Genomic DNA, 21252 nt, shown 5'->3' with positions numbered 1-21252 from the left:
ATGAGAGATGGTGCTGGCTGTCATCAGTGTATATGTGGAAGCAGACCCCATGACAGTAGATGTTGTCGTCAAGGGGCAGCATGTAAATTAAGAAGTTGCAGGAGCCTTTTCCCAGAGAGAAATATATTACATTTGAACTTTGAGAATTTGAAATATATAAGCAGTGTAATGTCATAATACAATCCCTGAAATGTATCCGAGTGGACAGATTACTATCCAAGTAATCAACAAAGCACTCCATTACTGCTTTTAAAACAGGGATCTTGGACTAGAGTATTCAGCTTGTTACAATTTTTGCTAATTTATAGGCAACACATTCATTCAAAAATTAAAAATAAATCAAACTGCTGAACCATGAAAAGTGTATATTTTTTTAAAAACAAGAGTGCAATGAATTTATAATTGGGAACAATTATAGATATATTGAACTATCAGCTTTGTGTTTACACAATTAGCTGGAAAGCCATTACATAGAACAGTTATATAATAGCCATTAAGAAAATCGTTCGGTTTCAGCTCTGATTAGCAAATCAGTCTTCTGGGAAAAACGGAGCACACTTTTGAAAGGCAAATTTAGCAGAAAACACAAATTGAAACAAAACTACGCTCATGAAAATGGACTGAAATAAGCACCAAGATCTTCACAGGCTATTATCTCAATTCACATAAGTGGCACCATTTTACAAGCTGATTCTTCATTTCTTGCAGCTTCTCTTAGTAGTCAGCTCTCAAATTGCAAACACAATGTATATTAAGTATGCCAAAACAAAGGTTGGATATAAATCAACATCCAGTCAAATGAAATGCCCATATTTTCATTCCCTGGTATACTTCTATTAAATGTGTTTTATATGTGAGACACAATTCATTATTTACACACAGAGTAAGAGTATTAACTGCGCTGAGGCAGACTGATTTCAGCCCTGGGAGTTTTTCATAGTATATGGGACACTCATTGAAAATCCACACATAGATATAACACACAATGCTTGGCATTCAAGGCCCATGTTATCATGAGGATGGAGCACATTTTAAATGATCCAACACAAGATCAGCATGAAGAGGATAGGCAAAACATTGAACACTATTGGAGTTACCATGCTAAATATCTTTAAGCATGTGCTCCAGTTATAACATTCCACAAAATATCTATATAAGAACATTGTGCACGAGAATAAAAAGGTTATTTTGTGTTATCAAATCCGATAGTCAGTAGTGAATTACAGCCATGTGTGAGATTCCTTATTGGTTATGAGTCAAAATGTGGATGTGCACTGTAGTTGAAAATCTCCTTACAACCCCATATAACTAACAAAATATCTCAGATTAATCTTCACATTTCTTATTTTGCATATTACATATCCAAATGGCAAGTCCCTTCCCTATTCCAGTTGTGAGAGATAGTCAGTGGCTCAACATAGAAAGCAAGAGGCTGTTAGTAGAGGTAATACATTGTGAATGTACAATGTCACAATAAAAGTAGTTAATCAGGGGTGAAAAATGGACTTAACTGGGCAAGTTAAGAGAATTGTAGATGCATTCAAGGGGAAGAAGGGGAAAATTATCAGGAGACCCATCACCTGGCTGCTCTCTCATACTTTCTAGTTCAGTGCTACTGATGGATGGCAGGCAGCAAGTTTTGGCCACTATTACTGAGGGGCCAATGGAAATCTGGGAAAGAGGAGAAATATGATGGGTTTTGTATCATAGATAAAATCAAAATTTACAGAAGAATCTTCATATCCCAACATGTATAGCTTGTAGGGATATTTTCAGAAAATAAGGCAATAAAGTACATTATATATATTTCAAAATAATTCATTTGATCCCTCTACTGAAAAACACAATATATTGGTATAATTTTGATACAACTCTGACAACTTTGAAAAAATAGTGTATTGTATATTTTTTAAACGTATCCAATAGCCTTTGAATTTCCAGAAACCCAATTCATCTTTATATTATCAATAGTGTGCAAAACCTTCAATCTCTTCAGTGCACATCACTTTCATTTCTCCATTTTTCAACATGGTTTATTTTTGGTATTTCTGATTTTTTCCATTTAGATTACTGGTTGCTCATAATAAAAAGTAAACAAATTCAAATATACAGCTGGTCCCAATGAACGCATTTATACTGGTATGAAGACATATATAATCCCAAATGGAATTCTATGCTTTCATGTATCTATATAATACTCAGACTTAAATTTGCAAGCTTTAAGTATGTACAAAGTCAAGACATTCTTGGTAAACTCTTAATTTTGAATATATATATATAAACGTATTTTACATTCCATTCAACTTTTAAACACATTAAAATATTTGGTTTCATGGATTCATAACATTAATTGAATAGCTCTCGCTTTAAGTAAACTATTGCCCCCATAAGACCATTTTATATCAGACAACATCAGGAGCCCCCTTTACAATAGTATATAAAATAAGTGGGCTCATCATGCCAATTGTCTTCAGCTACATGTAACATTGCTTTCACATTATTGGAACAAAGAAGATAGACTGATCACGAATTTACTTTAAACTTTCTGTGCAAGTCACTTAAAAATTTCTCCTTCCAGTTGCAAGTTCTTCCCATAAGTGATATTAAAGTTAGAAGTATGAAAAAAACACAATTAATACATAGTAAATAAGGGTATTTACAAGCAAATTAAGAAACATAATAGGCAAATGAATTCTGAGAAAAAGTCAGTCATAAGGCAGGTCTCCTCTCCATAAAACCAACAACTGTCTTCTCTTCAAGGCTGGAATGTTAACTTAAATATCTTGTCCCAGCGATGTTTATCAGAGTCCAGACCAGCTTTGAAGATACGAAGCCCAACCCAATGATCGTGAAGTGTTTTCCTCATCTCCTAAAAATAAAGCAAAACTAAATTAATGGATCTAATTATGCCTACCTTAAAACTAGGAGGTGGAAACTATGCAAGTTAGTAGAAAAATAAAGATGAAAATTGCATAATTTTCATGTAGTTTTGTTTAGTTGAACAGGAAAAACTGCTCTTCTCCCTGCATCATGCAAAATCCCTGGTCTGGCAGGTGGGCAACACATTTGCAAACCACCAATGCCGCTTTGAAACTGGTTGTTTGGAAGTGTACAAGAACAGGTAGATGTAGAGCTCACTAACTTTTTTCTTCCCCCTGTGGTGGAGCACCTGGTTTCTCCTTGATGCTTCACCATCCTTGGCAGCATAGCTAACTTCAGGAAGTCAATGAGCAAGCAAAGTCACTGATAAATGTTTACTGGTGTACAAGTTATAAAATAAAACTGTAAAATTTTAATATTAGTTTTCCTCTGACCGTGATATTTCCTGCACCATGCACTATTGACAAAAATGTCCCATGCGCTACTTCTTCTGCCTTCCAGTCAGTGGATGAGGGCAATGTTGGCTGGTTTGTCTTCTGATTTTCCATTTGGAGAGAAGCACCTCTCCCACATTCATGACCCATTTAAAACTGAGAATTCACTGTATGGGAATCAAGTGCGAGCCTCCTTTACTAGTCCATGCACACCATATTGGTATACCAGCACACTTTGCTACAAGCTGCCTTCTTTAAGTAAGTACACCAGTGTACCCAGATATTAGGGAGTCTGCAAAGGGATCCCAGATGATCACATTTCTGCATTTTTTACTTATCAGCATGTTATTTCTGTACTGTACATACCAATAAAACAGATTTTATTCAATAATAGCACTTTGAGTAGCTGACATTATTTTACAGGACAGGGGTGAGTCAATGCCTGAATTTTGCATTAAAAATAACAGTGAGGCTAAAAAAGGAGGGAGAGAGAAAACGGATAATTATAGACTGGTTAGCCTGACTTCGGGGAAAATATTGGAATCAATTAGTAAAGATGAAATAGTAGCGCATTTGGAAAGCAGTGACAGGATCGATCCAAGTCAGCATGGATTTATGAAAGGGAAATCATGCTTGACAAATCTTCTAGAATATTTTGCGGATGTATCTAGTAGAGTGGACAAGGGAGAACACCAGTGGATGTGGTGTATTTGGACTTTCAAAAGGCTTTTGACAAGGTCCCACACAAGAGATTAGTGTGCAAAATTAAAGCACATGGTATTGGGGGTAATGTATTGATGTGGATAGAGAACTGGTTGGCAGACAGGAAGCAAAGAGTGGGAATAAATGGGTCCTTTTCAGAATGGCAGGCAGTGACTAGTGGGGTACCGCAAGGTTCAGTGCTGGGACCCCAGCTGTTTACAATATACATTAATGATTTAGACGAAGGAATTGAATGTAATATCTCCAAGTTTGCAGATGACACTAAGCTGAGTGGCAGTGTGAGCTGCGAGGAGGATGCTAAGAGGCTGCAGGGTGACTTGGACAGGTTAGGTGAGTGGGTAAATGCATGGCAGATGCAGTATAATGTGGATAAATGTGAGACTATCCACTTTGGTGACAAAAACAGGGAGGCGGATTATTACCTGAATGGTGACAGATTAGGAAAAGGGGAGGTGCAACGAGACCTGGGTGTCATGGTACATCAGTCATTGAAAGTTGGCAAGCAGGTACAGCTGGCGGTGAAGAAGGCAAATGGCATGTTGGCCTTCATAGAGAGAGGATTTGAGTATAGGAGCAGGGAAGTCTTACTGCAGTTGTACAGGGCCTTGGTGAGGCCACACCTTGAATATTGTGTACAGTTTTGGTCTCCTAACTTGAGGAAGGACATTCTTGCTATTGAGGGAGTGCAGCGAAGGTTCACCAGACTGATTCCCGGGATGGCAAGACCGACATATGGAGAAAGACTGGATCGACTAGGCTTAAATTCACTGGAATTTAGAAGAGTGAGAGGGGATCTCATAGAAACATATAAAATTCTGACGGGATTGGACAGGTTAGATGCGGGAAGAATGTTCCCAATGTTGGGGAAGGCTAGAACCAGGGGTCACAGTCTAAGGATAAGGAGTAAGCCATTCAGGACAGAGATGAGGAGAAACTTTTTCACTCAGAGAATTGCGAACCTGTGGAATTCTCTACCACAGAAAGTTGTTGAGGCCAGTTCGTTAGATATATATTCAAAAGGGAGTTAGATGTGACCCTTACGGCTAAAGGGATCCAGGGGTATGTAGAGAAAGCAGGAATGGGGTACTGAAGTTGCATGATCAGCCATGATCATATTGAATGGTGGTGCAGGCTCGAAGGACCGAATGGCCTACTCCTGCACCTATTTTCTATGTTTCTATCAGCGCTCACTATTATCAAAGAATAATTCGGACAGCAATTTCCGGCGACCGTACATGCACAGTTAAATGTAGAAATCTGGAAGTTGTTGTCAGAGTTACCCTGCTCCTCCAGAAGCTTCGCTATAACAGTATATCGCGAGAGACTCACCATTGAAATATATGGAAGGGCGTGAAGTTGCCCATTATTAAACACGCCAGAAAATGTTGGGGCTTGTCCATTCAAGTGTAAGTGAATTTTTAACGGCGTGATTAATCTTAATTACTCTGGCATGGAAAATTAAATTTTACAAGTATGGCGTCTCATTCCTTCAGATTTTAATTATTGTTGAAGATTTAAAAAAATAATGAAACGTAAATGTTTTAAAACTTTTTTCTGTCGGTTATCTCTCTCTGTTAATCCCATCTTTCTTTCCCGCTCTTTTTTCATTTTCAGTACATGATTAGACATTGAATGAACGAACTATTCTAACATGTACTTCCTGGTTCAGACTCTGCGCTGCTCAGTAACAATTCTTCAATCTGATTGGCTAAAGATTGTTGCTTTTCCTGTTTGTACAGATCCCAGATCCCCAGGCGCTGTGCCGAAAAGGCTTTCAAATCACAGTAGGTTCCAGTGCAAAACCCCTTTGAAAGTGTGTGGGCAAGTCTAAGTGTAATGAACAGTTGGTGCTTTTCAATCACCGCTGATTGCAAAATCCGGCCCAATGAGGGGCTTTGATAGAGCAAATAGGGGAAACGGTTTCCGCTGACAAGTGGGTCAGTCACCAGAGGTAATAGATTTAAAATATTGGCAAAAGAACTAGTGGGGAAATGAGGAGAATTTTTTTCACACAGGTGGTTAAGATTTTCACTTATAGAAACATGCAGCATACAGTTTTTGTTAGGTTTCAAACTTTACCTTGAGCAATAGCAGCAAGCTTATTTCTCTCCTCAGGGCTCAGTTGCAACATTGTGTCAATTACTGGGAGAAGGCTCTGCTTCTCACTACCTGCATTTAGGAGTATGAACTTCAACATAACATTCTTCAAGTACTCCATGTTTGCGATAGACTTCTCACGTTCTTGGTTCCTCTCTAGCCTCCTCACTTCATTTTTCAGCAGCTATGTGGGAAAAGAACACGCTTTAAACTTCAGTTAAAACACAAGATCAGAAAGGAGGATTCAAATTCGGCATTTCCATGGGTTATAATATTTTCTGTCACTTCACAAAGCTCCAGCACAGATTCGCAACAGTCTTTTTTATGCTGGTAGAAGTTAAATTATAATACTAAAAACAATGGAGTTATTCAATAGTGAGTTTGGCATTGGCCATTTTAAAAGGACAATTTAATTTTTAGTCAGCACACAGAGTTAAAATTAAAACCAAACTATTTGTATACTAACTCTTCTCAGTTCTCTTCTCAATCAGGGCAGCAGTTGGAACATTGTAATTAGCCCCAGTACCCCCAGCGTGGGGATGAGCTAGGACTTCCACTCCTGATTGCTGGCCAGTGACATCTACTGGAAAATACTTGTGTGCACATGAGGTGATGACAGCATCCAATTCACTAACTTTGCCTGTGAGCAAAAGAGAAAGGCTACCAAATTCTACCAATCACTGTGCTCTTCCTGCACATCTGGAGACACTAATACAAATCCATTTATGATCTGCAGGCTAAATTCAGCTAAAGAAATCTTTCTAACTGCCAAAACCTCACCCATTTCACAAGCTAGAGAGTGCACCAGTGTCTGGGACAGGATCAGACACGGTTACCTGCTGAAAATTATCCACTCTCAATCCTAACAAGGTTGCATTCCGATTAAACCACATTTACCATCAAGAGCTGAACAGAAGAACACACTTTTAATACAAAATATTATTAGGCCAACAATTCCATTTTTTTTTTTAAAAACAGAAAATCTTGAACTTTTCAGCCTTGAATTGATCTTATAGTGTAAAAATGATAAATGGTTCAGAAATGAAACAAAGACGACACTGGCTCAACCTAGTAAAAATCAAATTTAGGACTGATATTGGGAGGATCTTCTTTATAGAAAGAGGGATCAATATATGGAATGGATTTTAAGTAGTGTAGTGGATGTGAAAACCATAGAATCATTTAAGAAACCCTTCGATGTGCAGTTGGGGCTTTCTAGTTGGGTGAATTAAGATGGGCTGAATGGCCTCTCTCATCCTTATCTGATCTTGTGACTTACTTCAGAAGATGTCAATTGTAGTTAAGCCACATTCACATAACAGACTGTGGCTTCTAGGTTTAAACACTAACTTTCACAAGACAGGAGCATGCATGTGACCACTTAATCTTAAAAACTGACCAACTTGCCCATGCTTCTGTCTCCCAACATCAAATGAAGAGGACACCAAACAAAAATCTGATTTTTTAAAGAACTGAGGCACATTTCCTTTTACACTACATGAGAAAATTCCTCAAAATAAATAGATCTTGCCTTGTGCTCCTAGTTGTTTTGAAATCTGTGGAAATGTCTGTTTTGATCACGGTATTAACTTATGTTCAGTTCAAACAAAATTACAAAAGTTCTGTATTCACAAATGAATAAAATGGGAGATGGGAGAAAATACAGTGCAGGTGGGTTAACAAGAAGAACTGGACCAAACACAGCGATGTTACTGAAGTGGAGGAGTTTCTGGAGGATGTGCGGCTGGCAGGAGGAGACGGTCGGTGGTCTTGTATTAACATATAATCTCATCACTAATGGTTTAGCATTCAAAAAAAATACATAAGCAAAACAGTGCTGCCACTATCCCTTTCAAAATCAGTTAGCTCTTGAATTCACGATGTTTACTGTCATTCAGGTTTGTAGTATAGTATCCAAACAAAAACAATTAACCAGTTATTTTAATGCTCCATCCCACTCAGTGGGCCCAAGTTTCCACAGGAGCTGCTCCTATTTTTTTGGAGCATCTTAAAAATCACAATTGTCCACATTTAATTTGCTCCAGTTTCAGTGAGTTAGTTCAGTTTCTTTTTCGTTCAGTTTTTTTTTCCCAAAAGGGGGAGTTACCAGCCACTTACGCCTGTTTTGACCATTTAAGCAAGTTTAGACAGCGAAAAGTTACTCCAAATTAACTTAGGCCAGCATATGTGTCCGCTCCGAAAAACCTTGCGGACACTTTAGAAATCAGGTGTGAGAGCCAGAGATTGCGGGGGGGGGGGGGGGGGGGAGGGGGGAGGGCGGGTCGAAGGGAAGTTAGAAGATTTTCCAACGCACTAAATACCATCACAACAACATTAAAGAAGCATGAGTACATTTAAAGCACTAAACAAAGCAGTACATTTAAAGCACCAAGACTTACAAAGCACTAAACAAAGCACAAAAAGTAATAAGCAATTAATTAATAAAAAATAGAAATCTACCTTTATCGTGCCGTCGATGAGGGAGATGAGAGGAGGGGGGGGGGGGGAGGGGAGGAGGAGGGAAGGGGCGTGGACAGGGGGGAGGGGCGTGGAAGGGGGAGGGGCGTGGAAGGGGGGAGGGGCGTGGAAGGGGGAGGAGGAGGAGGAGGAGGAGGAGGAGGAGGAGGAGGAGGGTGGGGAAGAAGAGGGTGGTAAGGGAGGGGAAGAAGAGGGAGGTAAGGGGGGGGAGAAAGAGGGGGGGGCGGAGGAGAAAGAGAAGGGGGGGAGAAAGAGGGGGGGAGGAGGAGAAGGGGGGAAAAGAGGAGGAGGAGGAGGAGGAGGAGGGGGGATAGTCGTCTGTGCTTTCAGTCCACTGTTCCCTCGCAGGTCGCGACGGGGAGTCCATTCGGCCAGGGCTAGGGGCGGTGTGCTTCGGCCCGTCCCACACAGCCTGCAGCACATGCACACAGAATCTGGGGGCGAGGAGCTACTGCACATGTGCGCACACTCCAGCGCGCATGTGCAGAGATCCCGGCACCGTTTTCAGCGCTGGGACTTGGCTCCGTCCCACCATGCGTTCTGATGCGCCGCGCCAAGGGCCTGGATCGACCAGACGGAGGGGAGAATACAAAGGTAAATAATAGGCGCCGTTTCTGTTCTAAAAAGTCGGCGGACCTCACGGAGGTACGCCGTTCTAAGGGTCGGTGGAAACTTGGCCCATGTGTTCCTACCGTAACTTGTTCCATAAGGATGGCGTTGGTAGCTTCTGTCTCACGTAGGAGCCCATTTAAATGGTCAATACTCTTCGTAGCGGTGTTCAACTTCTGTGTTATTTCCTCTTGCGTTGGCTCAGGCTGCCATGGAGGAATTTCTGCAAATCATCAATGGAACAAGTGAGAACAGTTTCTAGTTAACATAAATATGGAAATATTTTAGTTGTTTTGTTGGGCCTTTGTTCCTATAAGAGAAAGCGAATAGTAGTTTCCCAAATTCAAAATCAAGGATTAGAAAGCATTTAGTTTGTGCTTTTAGACATTCCCCACTTTCCTTCCCTCTATAACTCACAACAATGTTCATTGAGGGGACAAGCAACTGACCTGTTTCCAGACATCTGCCAATACTGTTCTCAATCTAACCTTCAGGAAACATAAAAGTGTGCAGCCCCAAATGGTTCATCTTTAGGTTTTCCTTTTGTTCTATTGAGAAAATGCTGGTTTGCACTTACTGTCTTCCTTAGCAGCTTCAATATGCAAAGAATACTATTGCAGACAGATAATTTTAAGATATGCATTTCGTTTTATAATAACTTCTACAAATGTATGGAATAACCACACTAAAGATTTAAATAACCACCATTTAGTATGTCTTGAGAAGTTTGCCCTTCTTTATAACAAAACAAACTGTGGGCCCAAGTTTCGGGCCGCGCTGCGCGCCACAAAGTGCACCTAAAAAAAAAAACTTACCTATTCTCCGGCTTCCTGTTGGTCCTCTGGCCCTCAGCGCGGTGCAGCACGAGCTGTGGAGGGTGGAGCCAGGTCCCTGCGCTGAAAACAGTGCCGGGACCTCTGCACATGCGCGCTACAGTGGGCGCGCATGTGCAGTAGCTCCAGGCGCCCAAAACTGTGTGGGAGGGGCCCGAAGCACGCAGCCCCTAGACCTGGCCGAATGGCCTCACTGGGGCTGCGTGCATAAGGCTGCCTCCCACGCCCAGCTCCTACTTCCTTCCTTCCTTCCGACCCGCGCTTCCTCCCCCCCCTACCCGAACTCCCTCCTCCACCCCCCCCCCCCCACCCGTGCTCCCTCCTCCACCCCCCCCCCCCTCCACCCATGCTCCCGACCGCACCCCCCCCCCCCCCGGACCCGATCCAACGCCACCTACCTGTAAATCTGGTGCTGGGCACGGCCCGTTCAGCCTCCCTCCCCCTTCTCCTTTCCCCCCTCCATTCTCCTTCCCCCCCCCACTCCTTCTCTCCCCCCCTTTCCCCTTCTCCTCCTCCCCCCTTTCCCCTTCTCCTCCTCCCCCCCCCTCCCCTTCCCTTCCCCCCCTTCCCCTCTCCCCCATCCCTATCTCCCTCTACCCCCTCCTCTCGCTGTCAGAAACACAGACACTGACAGACAGAGAGTGAGACACACACAGACAGACAGACAGACAGACAGAGAGATAGAGACACACTGGGGGGGGGGGGGGGGGGGGGGGCAGCCCAGCATGCTGTTGGAGGGCTCCCGGTGCTGCAGTCGGTAAGTAGAAAATGTTTTGTTTATTGATTTAAAAAAAAAAATTATTTCTTATAAATTTTTTTTGAGTGATTTATTGGTTGATTTATTGATGTTTTTATCATTTATTATTGATGATGGCTCTTTATTTGTAAAACTGAAGTATTTAATGTTTGTAAACTTCCCTTTAAACCCACCCCCCCATTCCCTACGCCTGATTTGTAACCTACGCCTGATTTTCTAAAGTGTAGACAAGGTTTTTTCGAGCGTACAAAAATCTTCACTTACTCCATTCTAAGTTAGTTTGGAGTAAGTTTTCACTGCCGAAACTTTGAAAACAGGCGTAAGTGACCGGACACGCCCCCTTTTGAAAAAAAAATTCTGTTCCAAAGTGAAACTGTTCTAACTGACTAGAACTGGAGCAAACTAAATGCCGAGAATTTGAATTTCTAAGATACTCCGTTATACACCAGTTGCTTCAAAAAATCAGGAGCAACTGAGGCCGAAACTTGAAACTTGGGCCCAATGTAATTAAATATGATAAACTGAAAGTTTTCAGTAAAATATTCACTGAAAGAACACAATAAGAAGTTTATGGCCTTAAATCTTTTTATAAATATATATATATATAAAAATAAAATAAAGTCTGATAAGGAAAGTTAACAAAATACCATTCTAGGCCTGTTGTAAATTCACTATTGTCAACCAACCTAAATTAGTATCAGGAAAAGTGAGCAATTGCTCAAGAGATGCAACTTGACTATTGGTAGAAGGCACCGACTCTGTTTCAGTCATCTCCATTCCTTCCCCTTCCTCACGGTCAATGGAATTTATATCTAACAGAGATACGTCCATGTTTTTTCGGTCACGCAAAATCTTCCCTGATGGCTGAAGTGGTGGAGGACCTTGGACAAAAATACAGAAACAGAAGTCAAATGTGTTAGCTTTAAATTTTTGTTCAGAAATGACACCAATCATTGAATACATTTTCTAATTTATATGAATTTAAATATTAAACACTTCTATGTGCCCACACTACTTGTTCCTGGTGGTGTCTGTAACATTTTGTTGTAGGCTCTGGCCATTGGGTGGAGCTGCAGACCACTATTTTTTTCCCCAGCCACTGTTGGTAGCCATTTTGATTTTGAGAAGTAGCCAGTTCTCATTTAAAAAAAAAAATTGTTTCTTAAAAAAATTATATTTGCCTTTTTCAGCATTCCAGGTTTTACTATTTCATTTGGTCAGAGTAGCTGAGGCGAATAGCATAGATGCCTTTTAGGGTAAACTAGATAAGTGGAGGAAAAGCATCCGAACACCTCAAGTCTCTTTGCTGGGAGCAAGCTGAAGCCAAGTGTAAACAGTGGAAGGAGCACACAGCAACCAAGCACCCCACCTACTGATTCCTTCAATAATCATCTGCCCCACCTGTGACAGAGACTGTCGGTCCCACATTGGGCTCATCAGTCACCTGAGAATTCATTTTTAGTGTGGAAGTAAGTCATCTTCAACTCCGAGGGACTGCCTAAGAAGATGATGATAATCACACAAGGAACAGAGAAATAGAAGAATATGCTAATTTGGTTAGATGAAGTAGGCTCGTGTGGAGCATAAACACCAGCTGGGCCGAATGACCTGTTTCTGTGCTGTCCATCATATGTAATGTATTTTTCTCAGCAAGTCTCCTCACCTCTGCTCCCGCTGTTTGATCACCTTATGACCCAAATGATAAATATGTCTTCCCCGAAACGCCCTCTCCCCTCCCGGCAGAAGAATAAACAGGTCTTCCTGCTGGTCAGCTGCTATGCGATCTAAAGAATAATCATGACCACTTTTACACAATGAGTTAGCTCATACATGTCTTTCGATGCAAGTCTTCCCCCACTCTGATCCAGTTAAACACTGCCCATTAATCCCACTCCCAGTGCGTAATGCCACAGGGGAACAAGAGAAAGAGAGGTGGGGAGAGAAAGAGAGAGAGAGAGAGAGAGAGTGAGAAAGATAATCTCCCAAATACAAGAACAATTTGAATAGATTATATGATGGTGTAATTTAATGATACCCTAATAGGAAGTTTCTTTTAAGAAATGAATGAAGGAAATGGGAATAAAAACAGAAAATGCTGGAAATATTCAGCAGGTCAGGCAGCATCTCTGGAGAGAGAAACAAAGTTAACGTTTCAGATCTGTGACGCTTCATCAGAACTGGAAAAAATGGGAAATGTTTCACTGTTGATGGGGGAAATTTGTCAGCTGGAAGTGTTAATTTAAAATGGAAGTAATAACTAATAAATAATGCACAGAAATGTATGCAAATCAATAATTCATTATCCAAAGTCAAGTTATAGGTAATCTGTGAAAGAGGCACTCAATATATTTCAATTAACTGTTCTAAAGAAAAACACACATCTATCTGATCTGTAATATTTTCACAACTCAAACAAATCTGAAGTGTATTCAGTATGTAGCAAATAAAATCAAAAGAGAAAGCATTTCTTATCAAAACATTGTTCTAATATAATTGCAAATTGTTGTTCTCTCCCCCTTTAAATCAGCAGGGTATGGTCTCTAAATTCATCTACAATTATATACCGTAGAATGACTGTAATCTCACATTAACAGTTCTACAAGTATTGAGACTCACTTGCTAAATTACTTTCAGTTTGAAGTTGGAACATCTGTGCCTCCATCTTGGACAATTGTTTCTGGAACATTTCAACTGTTTTTCTGTGATCTTCTTCCAGGTGCCGAACTTGCTCGCGCGAGCTGTTGTGTGCTGTTTCATTCTGGGCAATCATCTGATTTACAGCCTGAGCATGCTCTGATTTCAGCATTACATTTTCAGACTGCAAACAGCAAAGTCTGTAAAGTATTGTTTAAAAATACAAGTGTCATCAACTTCATCTCAGTGCAATTGTGAAACATTACACAAAACTTCCTTATAAAATAGCACTCTCCCCATGCATCAAGACGATGGATAGGCAGGATACCACTGCACTGGCTTCTGTTGATGTTACTCCATAGGAGATACACAAGACTTGCAACATCCCACAATTTTCTGTCCTGTTCTATTCCCTTGTTTAAATACCCGGGCTGAATTGAGGAATTCACTAAATGTGGAATTCTGTGGTGCAATTCTGGATTTTACCTACATGTGATGCCGTATATTACTGTATCATTAAACCCTAGCTAGCACTGCGTAAATAAATCTAGAGCACCAGGAATGTAATATGATGTGCAAGCGGATGAGCATTAAATACTGAATTTGTTTATACAACACCTTTACCACAAGGACTGCAGCGGTTCAAGAAGGCAGCTCACCACCACCTTCTCAAGGGCAATTAGGGATGGGCAATAAGTACTGGCCTTGCCAGCGACGTCCACATCCCTGAACGAATTAAAAAAATATATATTGTGAAAAAGAATCTCAATCAAGCGTCACAATTTGATTTATAATCCGGATTAATAAGAATTAAACCGGTCTCCAAGAAAGAAATCCCACTGTCAATTTGTATACTTGCATGTAAACACTAATGATAAATATGATTTCAATTTTCAAACTACATATTTCTGCAACACTTTCAATGACTATGCACAGATTCACCATGACCATAAAACATAATATTCATCAATATACAGGAGACAAGGTTATATGGGATTAATATAAATCAAGGGGCTCCAGAGACATAACCCACAAGAGTAAACCTCCAATGGCTTGTTAGTCATTTGATCTCTAGATTAACCATAATTTTCATCACGCCTCCTATATTTTTGTTAAATAATTACTTGCATTTTAATTCCCCTCTGCTCCTGCCACTTGTAATGATTTGCAACTGTATATAATAGAAGGTTGCTAATGCAAAATGATGCAGGACCTTACCTTTGGGATGAGTAATTATTAAATAATTCATCATACGTCAAATAACAGCAGGCTATTTATACATGAAACAGTTAGAAAGATTATACTTAGCATCGTAAACTACAGTTTGATACAGTTATACACAATGGGTGAGGACAAAAAGTAGAGGTTACAAATTAGTTAATATGCAACAGGTGTGATCATCTAATCTTTACTTTGTGAAGAGTAAAACTGAGTATATTATCTGTAATTTCTTTACATTAAGATTGCATGTGTATGGATTTGACTAGTTTGTGAAAATAACTATTTTCCTTTCAAAAACAAATAGTTTAAATTAAAATTTTAAAATCTTGTACTGCAACACCTCAGTGCTTAAAATGAAACATAAAAATATCTCTTGTAGTACTTTAGTTACAGGATTATTAAGTTTCCACAACTCTAAATTTGCGAGATATTTTTCTGTTTAACGTTCATTTCATCTTGGCTGTGCAAAAATATCAATTAGCCTTCGAAGTTCAAGAACGGATGTTCTCAAAATTTCAGCTCTAGATGTTAATGGAAAAGTCTCTGGTTATAGGGCTGTACACAAGATGCAATGCCAGATTAAGAAAAAAAAGGTACATAGTGGTAACTGTAAATACATCCAAGTTACACAAACTAATTCACAAAGATTTTTTTATATAAAAGTAATTACAATATTTATAACTACTTAAGAACTGATCATTTTGTATAATGTCTACTTGAGTTACTTGAAAAACAAAAAAGGACATACTTTTCTCGAATCTCAGCCTCCTTGGACACAGCATCCTGCAGAATCTTGTTATGTCGCTCCAGCAGCATGTCATGCTCTAACTGCAGAGCCTGTAATTCAGCCACACTGACTTGTAGATTGCACTGAGTCTCTTGTAACTTGGCCTTCAGCTGGTCAACCATCTTTTGGAGATGTTCTCTACAACAAAAAATTTTTTACATTTATTCAGCACAACTGTTGCTTTTGGCACGTCTCTTGAAGCTTGAATACGATTGGCCAAACCATCCAATATTACACAAAATATTTTTTCACAATAAAGTAATGGAGTTAGATCCCTATTTTCTGCTAAGTTAGTGACTGCTACAACGGGTTCCCACATAGACAGACTAGAGAGGGAGAAAGAGACATCAGGGTTTCACTCCCAAATGTGACACAAACCAGTCAAGGGCAAGAAATGGCCATCCGGCCCATCAAAACATATCCTTCTGGCATATTAACCCATCCAAACGAGCAACCAACTGCATTTTGAATGCCTCTAACACGCCGCTGGTAGGTTAAAACAATTTACATTTATGTAGTGCCTTTAATGTGATAAAACACTCCAAGTCGCTTTATAAAGGGGGAAAAATAAAAAGGAACAGATTATTCAAAATGTTTTTCACCCTTTGAATAATGAAAACTTTCATAAGATCCATTTTTAATTTACTTTTAATTGCATTAATGCCCTCTGGTCTTACTGGCCCAATTTACCTTGAAGCAATATTCTGCGTTCAATTCATTCATACTTTGTAAAACATTATTTACCTTGATGCCATTCCTACCTACCCTTGAACCTTCTTCTCTCTATATTATCCAACTTAAACTTTTCTATTCTATTCTTTTCTCATAGTTCATTCTTTGAAATGCGGAGTCATTCTTGTTACTCTTTTTGTGCACGCTTCTTTTGAAGCATAGAAATGAAAAATGTAAACGGTACCCCAAATGTGGTCTGACATTATATCGGCTCAGAATAATCTTTCGTCAACTTAAAATATTTTAGCTATGTATACCAACATTCTATTTGCTTCTCCACATTGACAGTAACGAGTCTACGGTTACTCCCAGGTTCCTTTAAGCCATATTTTGTTGGTCTAGAGATCTGTTACTCATCACTAAATCTAGCATGGCCTCATCCCTGGTCAGTTTTACAACATATTGTTCCAGAAAACTGTCCCGTCCCAATCCAAAGTCTTAACTTTTCCCAGTCTGATATGTGGATAATAGCAATGGGAATGATGGGAGCTCAGCTGCATTTGTGAGATGACCACAAGTATTCATGTGGTAGTTCTGAACTAAGAATGTTCTACCTATACAAGTGAAGGAGGTAGTGTGGAATCATCAGTAAACAACTGAAAGAGTGAAGTAAAATTAAATTGCATCAGTAATACAGATTGTAATTAGAAAATTAGAAAACTTACTTTTCTTGCTGGGTCAACTCATATTCACTCTGGGCAGCTGACCGGCTCTTCTGTTGCTTTAGGACATTATGAACACGAACTTTGTAACTTTCAAAATCCACAGCAGTTGCAGTCTGCTCAGCCTGTGAGGGCAACATGAAATCACATCAATATAAGTACAAGACTTTCAATGAACTAAATTCTACCATTATTTAAGTAACTTGCATAGCACATCAGAATTAATCCTCAATTTAATGCTGTAAATTGGGAATTTTTTCTGTGATCAGGATTAATTAATTTATTGGTCACTTCATTGTTTGTAATGATGGAATCCTGACCATTTCCCAAGGGTAGTGAATATATATGGGTAAACTTTGCAAGGTGAGGCTCTCAGCACAGAGCCTTGCTCGACTGGAACAGATTGGAAAATCAGGCACTCTAAAGCAGCAAAAAGTGTTGAATGCTCAGAGTCAGGATGGAGGTCAGTGTGCCTGATTCTCTAATCCATGCACCCATTGAGCAAGTTGCTGCTTGGGGAACAGAAGCTTACAAAATATGCCCTATAATTTATAATATTCATTAAAAAATACCTTTCTTTGTTTAAAAAGAAAGTGGTGTCTGAATTAACATGTTGAGATGCTGAATATATATTTTACTCCACGAGAGAAAGGAACAACTTACTCGCAGCACAAATGTGAATTCATCATCATAGGCAGTCCCTCGGAATCGAGGAAGACTTGCTTCCACTCTTAACATGAGTTCTTAGGTGGCTGTACAGTCCAATTACTTTTGTGAATGTGAATTAACCATAAATGTGAATTACCCATGGCAGGACAGGCGTGAAATGAAAAGAATGACTAATCAATGTGAACACTACATTTAAATATGGTAGTTAGCAGACAATGCCCTCAAAAGAACCTTGTACTGACATCAATGGCACACAGCGGCTTCAGCAGCAAATGTTCACTTTTCACTTATTTATTTTCCAAAAAATCTTTTACTTAAATTGTTTCTTCTTTCTTATTGTCACTGCTCCAATTGGAAAAACTCAGCAAATTATCCTCAGGAAATCAGAATGTTGTACAAGTAAAAATGACTGAAAATTCACTAATTTTTACTATTTATGATTTACTATCAAATAATCGTCTGTAGTAACTACAGACAGCTGTGAGGCTGGAAAAAGTACCCAGTCCTGTGGTTACAGACACTTGACTATCTGAGCTATAGACTGGAGAGACTGCATTTATAGCTCAAATCAAAATTGCAGTCACATTGGGGTCAAGTTTCGGGCATTGATGCCCGTTTTTCGCGCCTAAAAGCTCGACAAAAATGTATCTTGCAATTCTTGGGCTCCCTGCAGGTCCCTCGGAGCTCGGCGCGCAGACATCAGGAGGGGACGGAGCAACAGAGTCGCGCCGATTCTGTAAGTGCAGGGTTAAGTTAAATGGGAGGATATCGTGCCAGCAGTCCTGCCCGTGCGTGTTGGAGCGCGCACACGCGCAGTAGGCCATAAACATTGGCACTCGGCCATTTTTAAAGGAACTTGAAGAAAAGTGCTGATTTGTTTCGTGGAGCTCTGGAAAGGCTTGGGATTGAACCTTGGTGATTTTTTTGTGCCTGAAGTTCTTTTAGCAGCACTGTTGAAGAAATCACCTGCTGAAATCAGTGAGTGCTGCTTTTTGCTACTAAACTTCCAGAACAGGTGCATGCAAAATAAGGACTGTGTTTTGAAAAATAAGAGTGTCAATTCAATACAGCAATGGAACAACGTCCACCAAGAACAAAGAATTTCTTGCATCAGGAAGTGGAGATATTAGTAAACAGCATTGAGCAGAGATGGCAGGAACTGGATACCAGCAACAGAGGTCGCATAAAAATGCCACCTAAAGAAATGAAGAAACGCTGGAACCAAGTTGCAGAAGATTACTGCGCAGAGGTGCATACCATGAGATCTGGAAGCCAGTGTAAAAAGAAATGGCATGACCTTGGTCAAGTAGTTAGTGTAAGTAATATTTTCATTTTTTAACGTAATCGTAATTGTAATGTGACTATCTGTATGTCCCACCCTGCAGAAAGACGCACTCTGTAAAAAGTTATATTTTACTCCTTGCAGAAGAAATTGCCCCCACAACAAAAGGGAAGCAACGCAAACAGGAGAAGGCACGCCCAATCTGCATCCACTGACACCCTTGGAACAGAGGGTAGCTGCCATGATGAGTCATACATGGAGAAAAGCAATCAGTACAGCACAAGCTGGGCCCGCACGCGAGGAAGAGGGCAAGTCCTGAAAATGCATCGTGGCCCTTTAAATCAACCTGCTGCCTGGCCTGCTATGTGTGAGAGTACTCATGCCACCCATCCTGCCCCCTCCCTTGCTGTTAAACATTTGACTGTTCTGATATATTCTGCAGAACATGATGATGATGATGATGATGCTAACCCTGAGGATCCTGAAGATCCAGAACAAGAACCAGTACAACCAGATGCGGACGATCCAGACTGGATGCTGGCAGCGATGACTGAAATGTCTACAGGGGAGACCTTCCAAATTAATGTTTATGAGCCCACATTAAGGGGCATCAAAGTTTCAACCCCTTGCATAGGTTCTGGTTCCACCTTCCATGGTTTTGATTCCGACGTTGCGGGTCCCAGTGGTGCTGGTGATATCATGGAGCAGTTTACACCCATTCACCCACCATCCCAGCCCATGGCTCGCACTCGAGTGCTGTCGTCTGGAACACCGAGCGCCCCACCGTCACAGCCCTTGCCCTCCCAGTGTAGTGGTGTCGTTTGGAACACTGAACGTCCCCCCGTCCCTACCCGCGCCTCCCAGTGTAGTGGCGCCGCGAGGCAGACCCAGGCAGAGGAGGAGGAGATTGGAGACACGCTTTCCTGAGATGCAGCGTGCAACAGATGCGGCTCACGTTGTGTGATTGGGTGTGGAGACCAATGTGCTTATCCGATCACTCATCGGTAGCGTCAGTGTAGTGGGTGAATAGGTGATGGTCCTGACGGGATAAAAAGCAGTAATGACACAGGAACTTAGAGAGGGAATGTCCGAGGGAGTGCAAGCGACGGCACATGCCCTCATGGAGGTAGCTGTTGCAATAAGGGCACACAGCCCCGCCAATCAAATGACACCCCCATGAAGAAGTGAACATTTACTGAGATGTGTATGAGATGGTTGAGGCTTTCTTTGCTGCTTTTGTTCTTGTTCTTGATGTAGCTGTAGTAGCGTTTTTCAAATTGAAATTGTTTTGTAAGTTTTGTAACTTTACAACTTATAAATGATCTTAGGGTTTTGAAGTGATCTTATAGTGTAAATGCTCTCACATTTTTTAATTTATTTAATTTTGCACCTAAAAAGTGATCTTGAAGTTTAAGTGATCTTGAGTGTAAGATATTTCACATTGAAATTGTTTTGTAACTTTACAAGTTTTTAAGTGATCTTCAAGAGTCATTAAAAAGTAAAGTTTGATACAACAAATATTTTATTACAGTGACATTAACTTTTCAGTAAAATATTTTTTCATTAAAACTGAATCATGTTCCATTAACACAACACAACGTAGGAACAACTCCAAAGAATAAACATGTCCATGCGCAACAGTGGTCACAGAGCCCTCAGGCATCAGTAATTGAAGCGTTCACGGATGAGCTGCTAGCGCAGGGCTCGAGCAATCGTTAAAGGAGCATGATGGACGGCCCTTGCATGCTTTCCTGATCGTTGTCATCACCCTCATCCTGCTCTTCCAAATTACTATCATCAAGCACTGGTCCCTCATGTGGGTCTTCTGGTTCCACTACCAGCTCCTGTTGCCTCATGATGGCTAAGTTATGGGGCTATGCCAATGGTCCTCTCAATGATGTTGCGCGTCGCAATGTGCACCTTATTGTATTGACGGTCAGCTTCCGTCCGTGTCACGTGTAGGGGCGTCATGAGCCAGATGGCCAGGCCGTACCCTTTGTCTCCCAGTAGCCAGCTCTGCCCTTCTGGCTGCTGCTCAAACATGTCAGATATAACGTTGTCGCATAGGATGAACGCATCATGAGTGCTGCCAGGGTATCTCGCATCGACTGACATGATGCGCTGCTTGTCGTCACACACGAGCTGCATATTGATGGAGTGGAAACCTTTTCTATTCCTGTACTGCTCGGAATCCTCCACAGGTGCTCGCAAGGCTATGTGGGTACAATCAATGCAGCCCTGTACCTTTGGGAAGCCAGCAATCCTGAAGAAGCCCACAGCCCTCTCGTGGATCGCTTGTGCGGTCATTGGGGACTTGATGAAGTCATTCCTCCGCGCATACAGTGCAGCCATGACCTGGTAAACGCAGGCATGTATTGCACGTTGAGAGATAGCGCACACATCTCCAATTGTAGCCTGAAACGATCCCGAGGCATAGAAGGCAAGTGCAGCTGT

General features: G+C 40.8%; 1 protein-coding gene across 1 annotated transcript in view; it reads right to left on the bottom strand.

Moving 5' to 3' along the window:
* Window positions 1–376: 376 nt before the first annotated feature.
* Window positions 377–21252, bottom strand: part of LOC139275108 (GRIP and coiled-coil domain-containing protein 2) — a 98145-nt gene continuing 77269 nt past the window's right edge. Inside the window, exons 17-23 of the mRNA XM_070892119.1 lie at window positions 16851–16972; window positions 15415–15591; window positions 13428–13645; window positions 11498–11692; window positions 9305–9444; window positions 6117–6318; window positions 377–2869 (exon numbers count right to left, since the gene is read on the bottom strand). Coding sequence (XP_070748220.1) covers window positions 2802–2869; window positions 6117–6318; window positions 9305–9444; window positions 11498–11692; window positions 13428–13645; window positions 15415–15591; window positions 16851–16972 — 1122 coding nt within the window. The 3' untranslated portion in view covers window positions 377–2801. The remainder of the gene's footprint in view (window positions 2870–6116; window positions 6319–9304; window positions 9445–11497; window positions 11693–13427; window positions 13646–15414; window positions 15592–16850; window positions 16973–21252) is intronic.

Source organism: Pristiophorus japonicus, chromosome 10 (assembly GCF_044704955.1).
Source record: "Pristiophorus japonicus isolate sPriJap1 chromosome 10, sPriJap1.hap1, whole genome shotgun sequence".
NCBI lineage: Eukaryota > Metazoa > Chordata > Chondrichthyes > Pristiophoridae > Pristiophorus > Pristiophorus japonicus.
The sequence above is the reverse complement of the archived record's forward strand: the minus strand, read 5'-3'. Positions and strand labels throughout refer to the sequence as shown.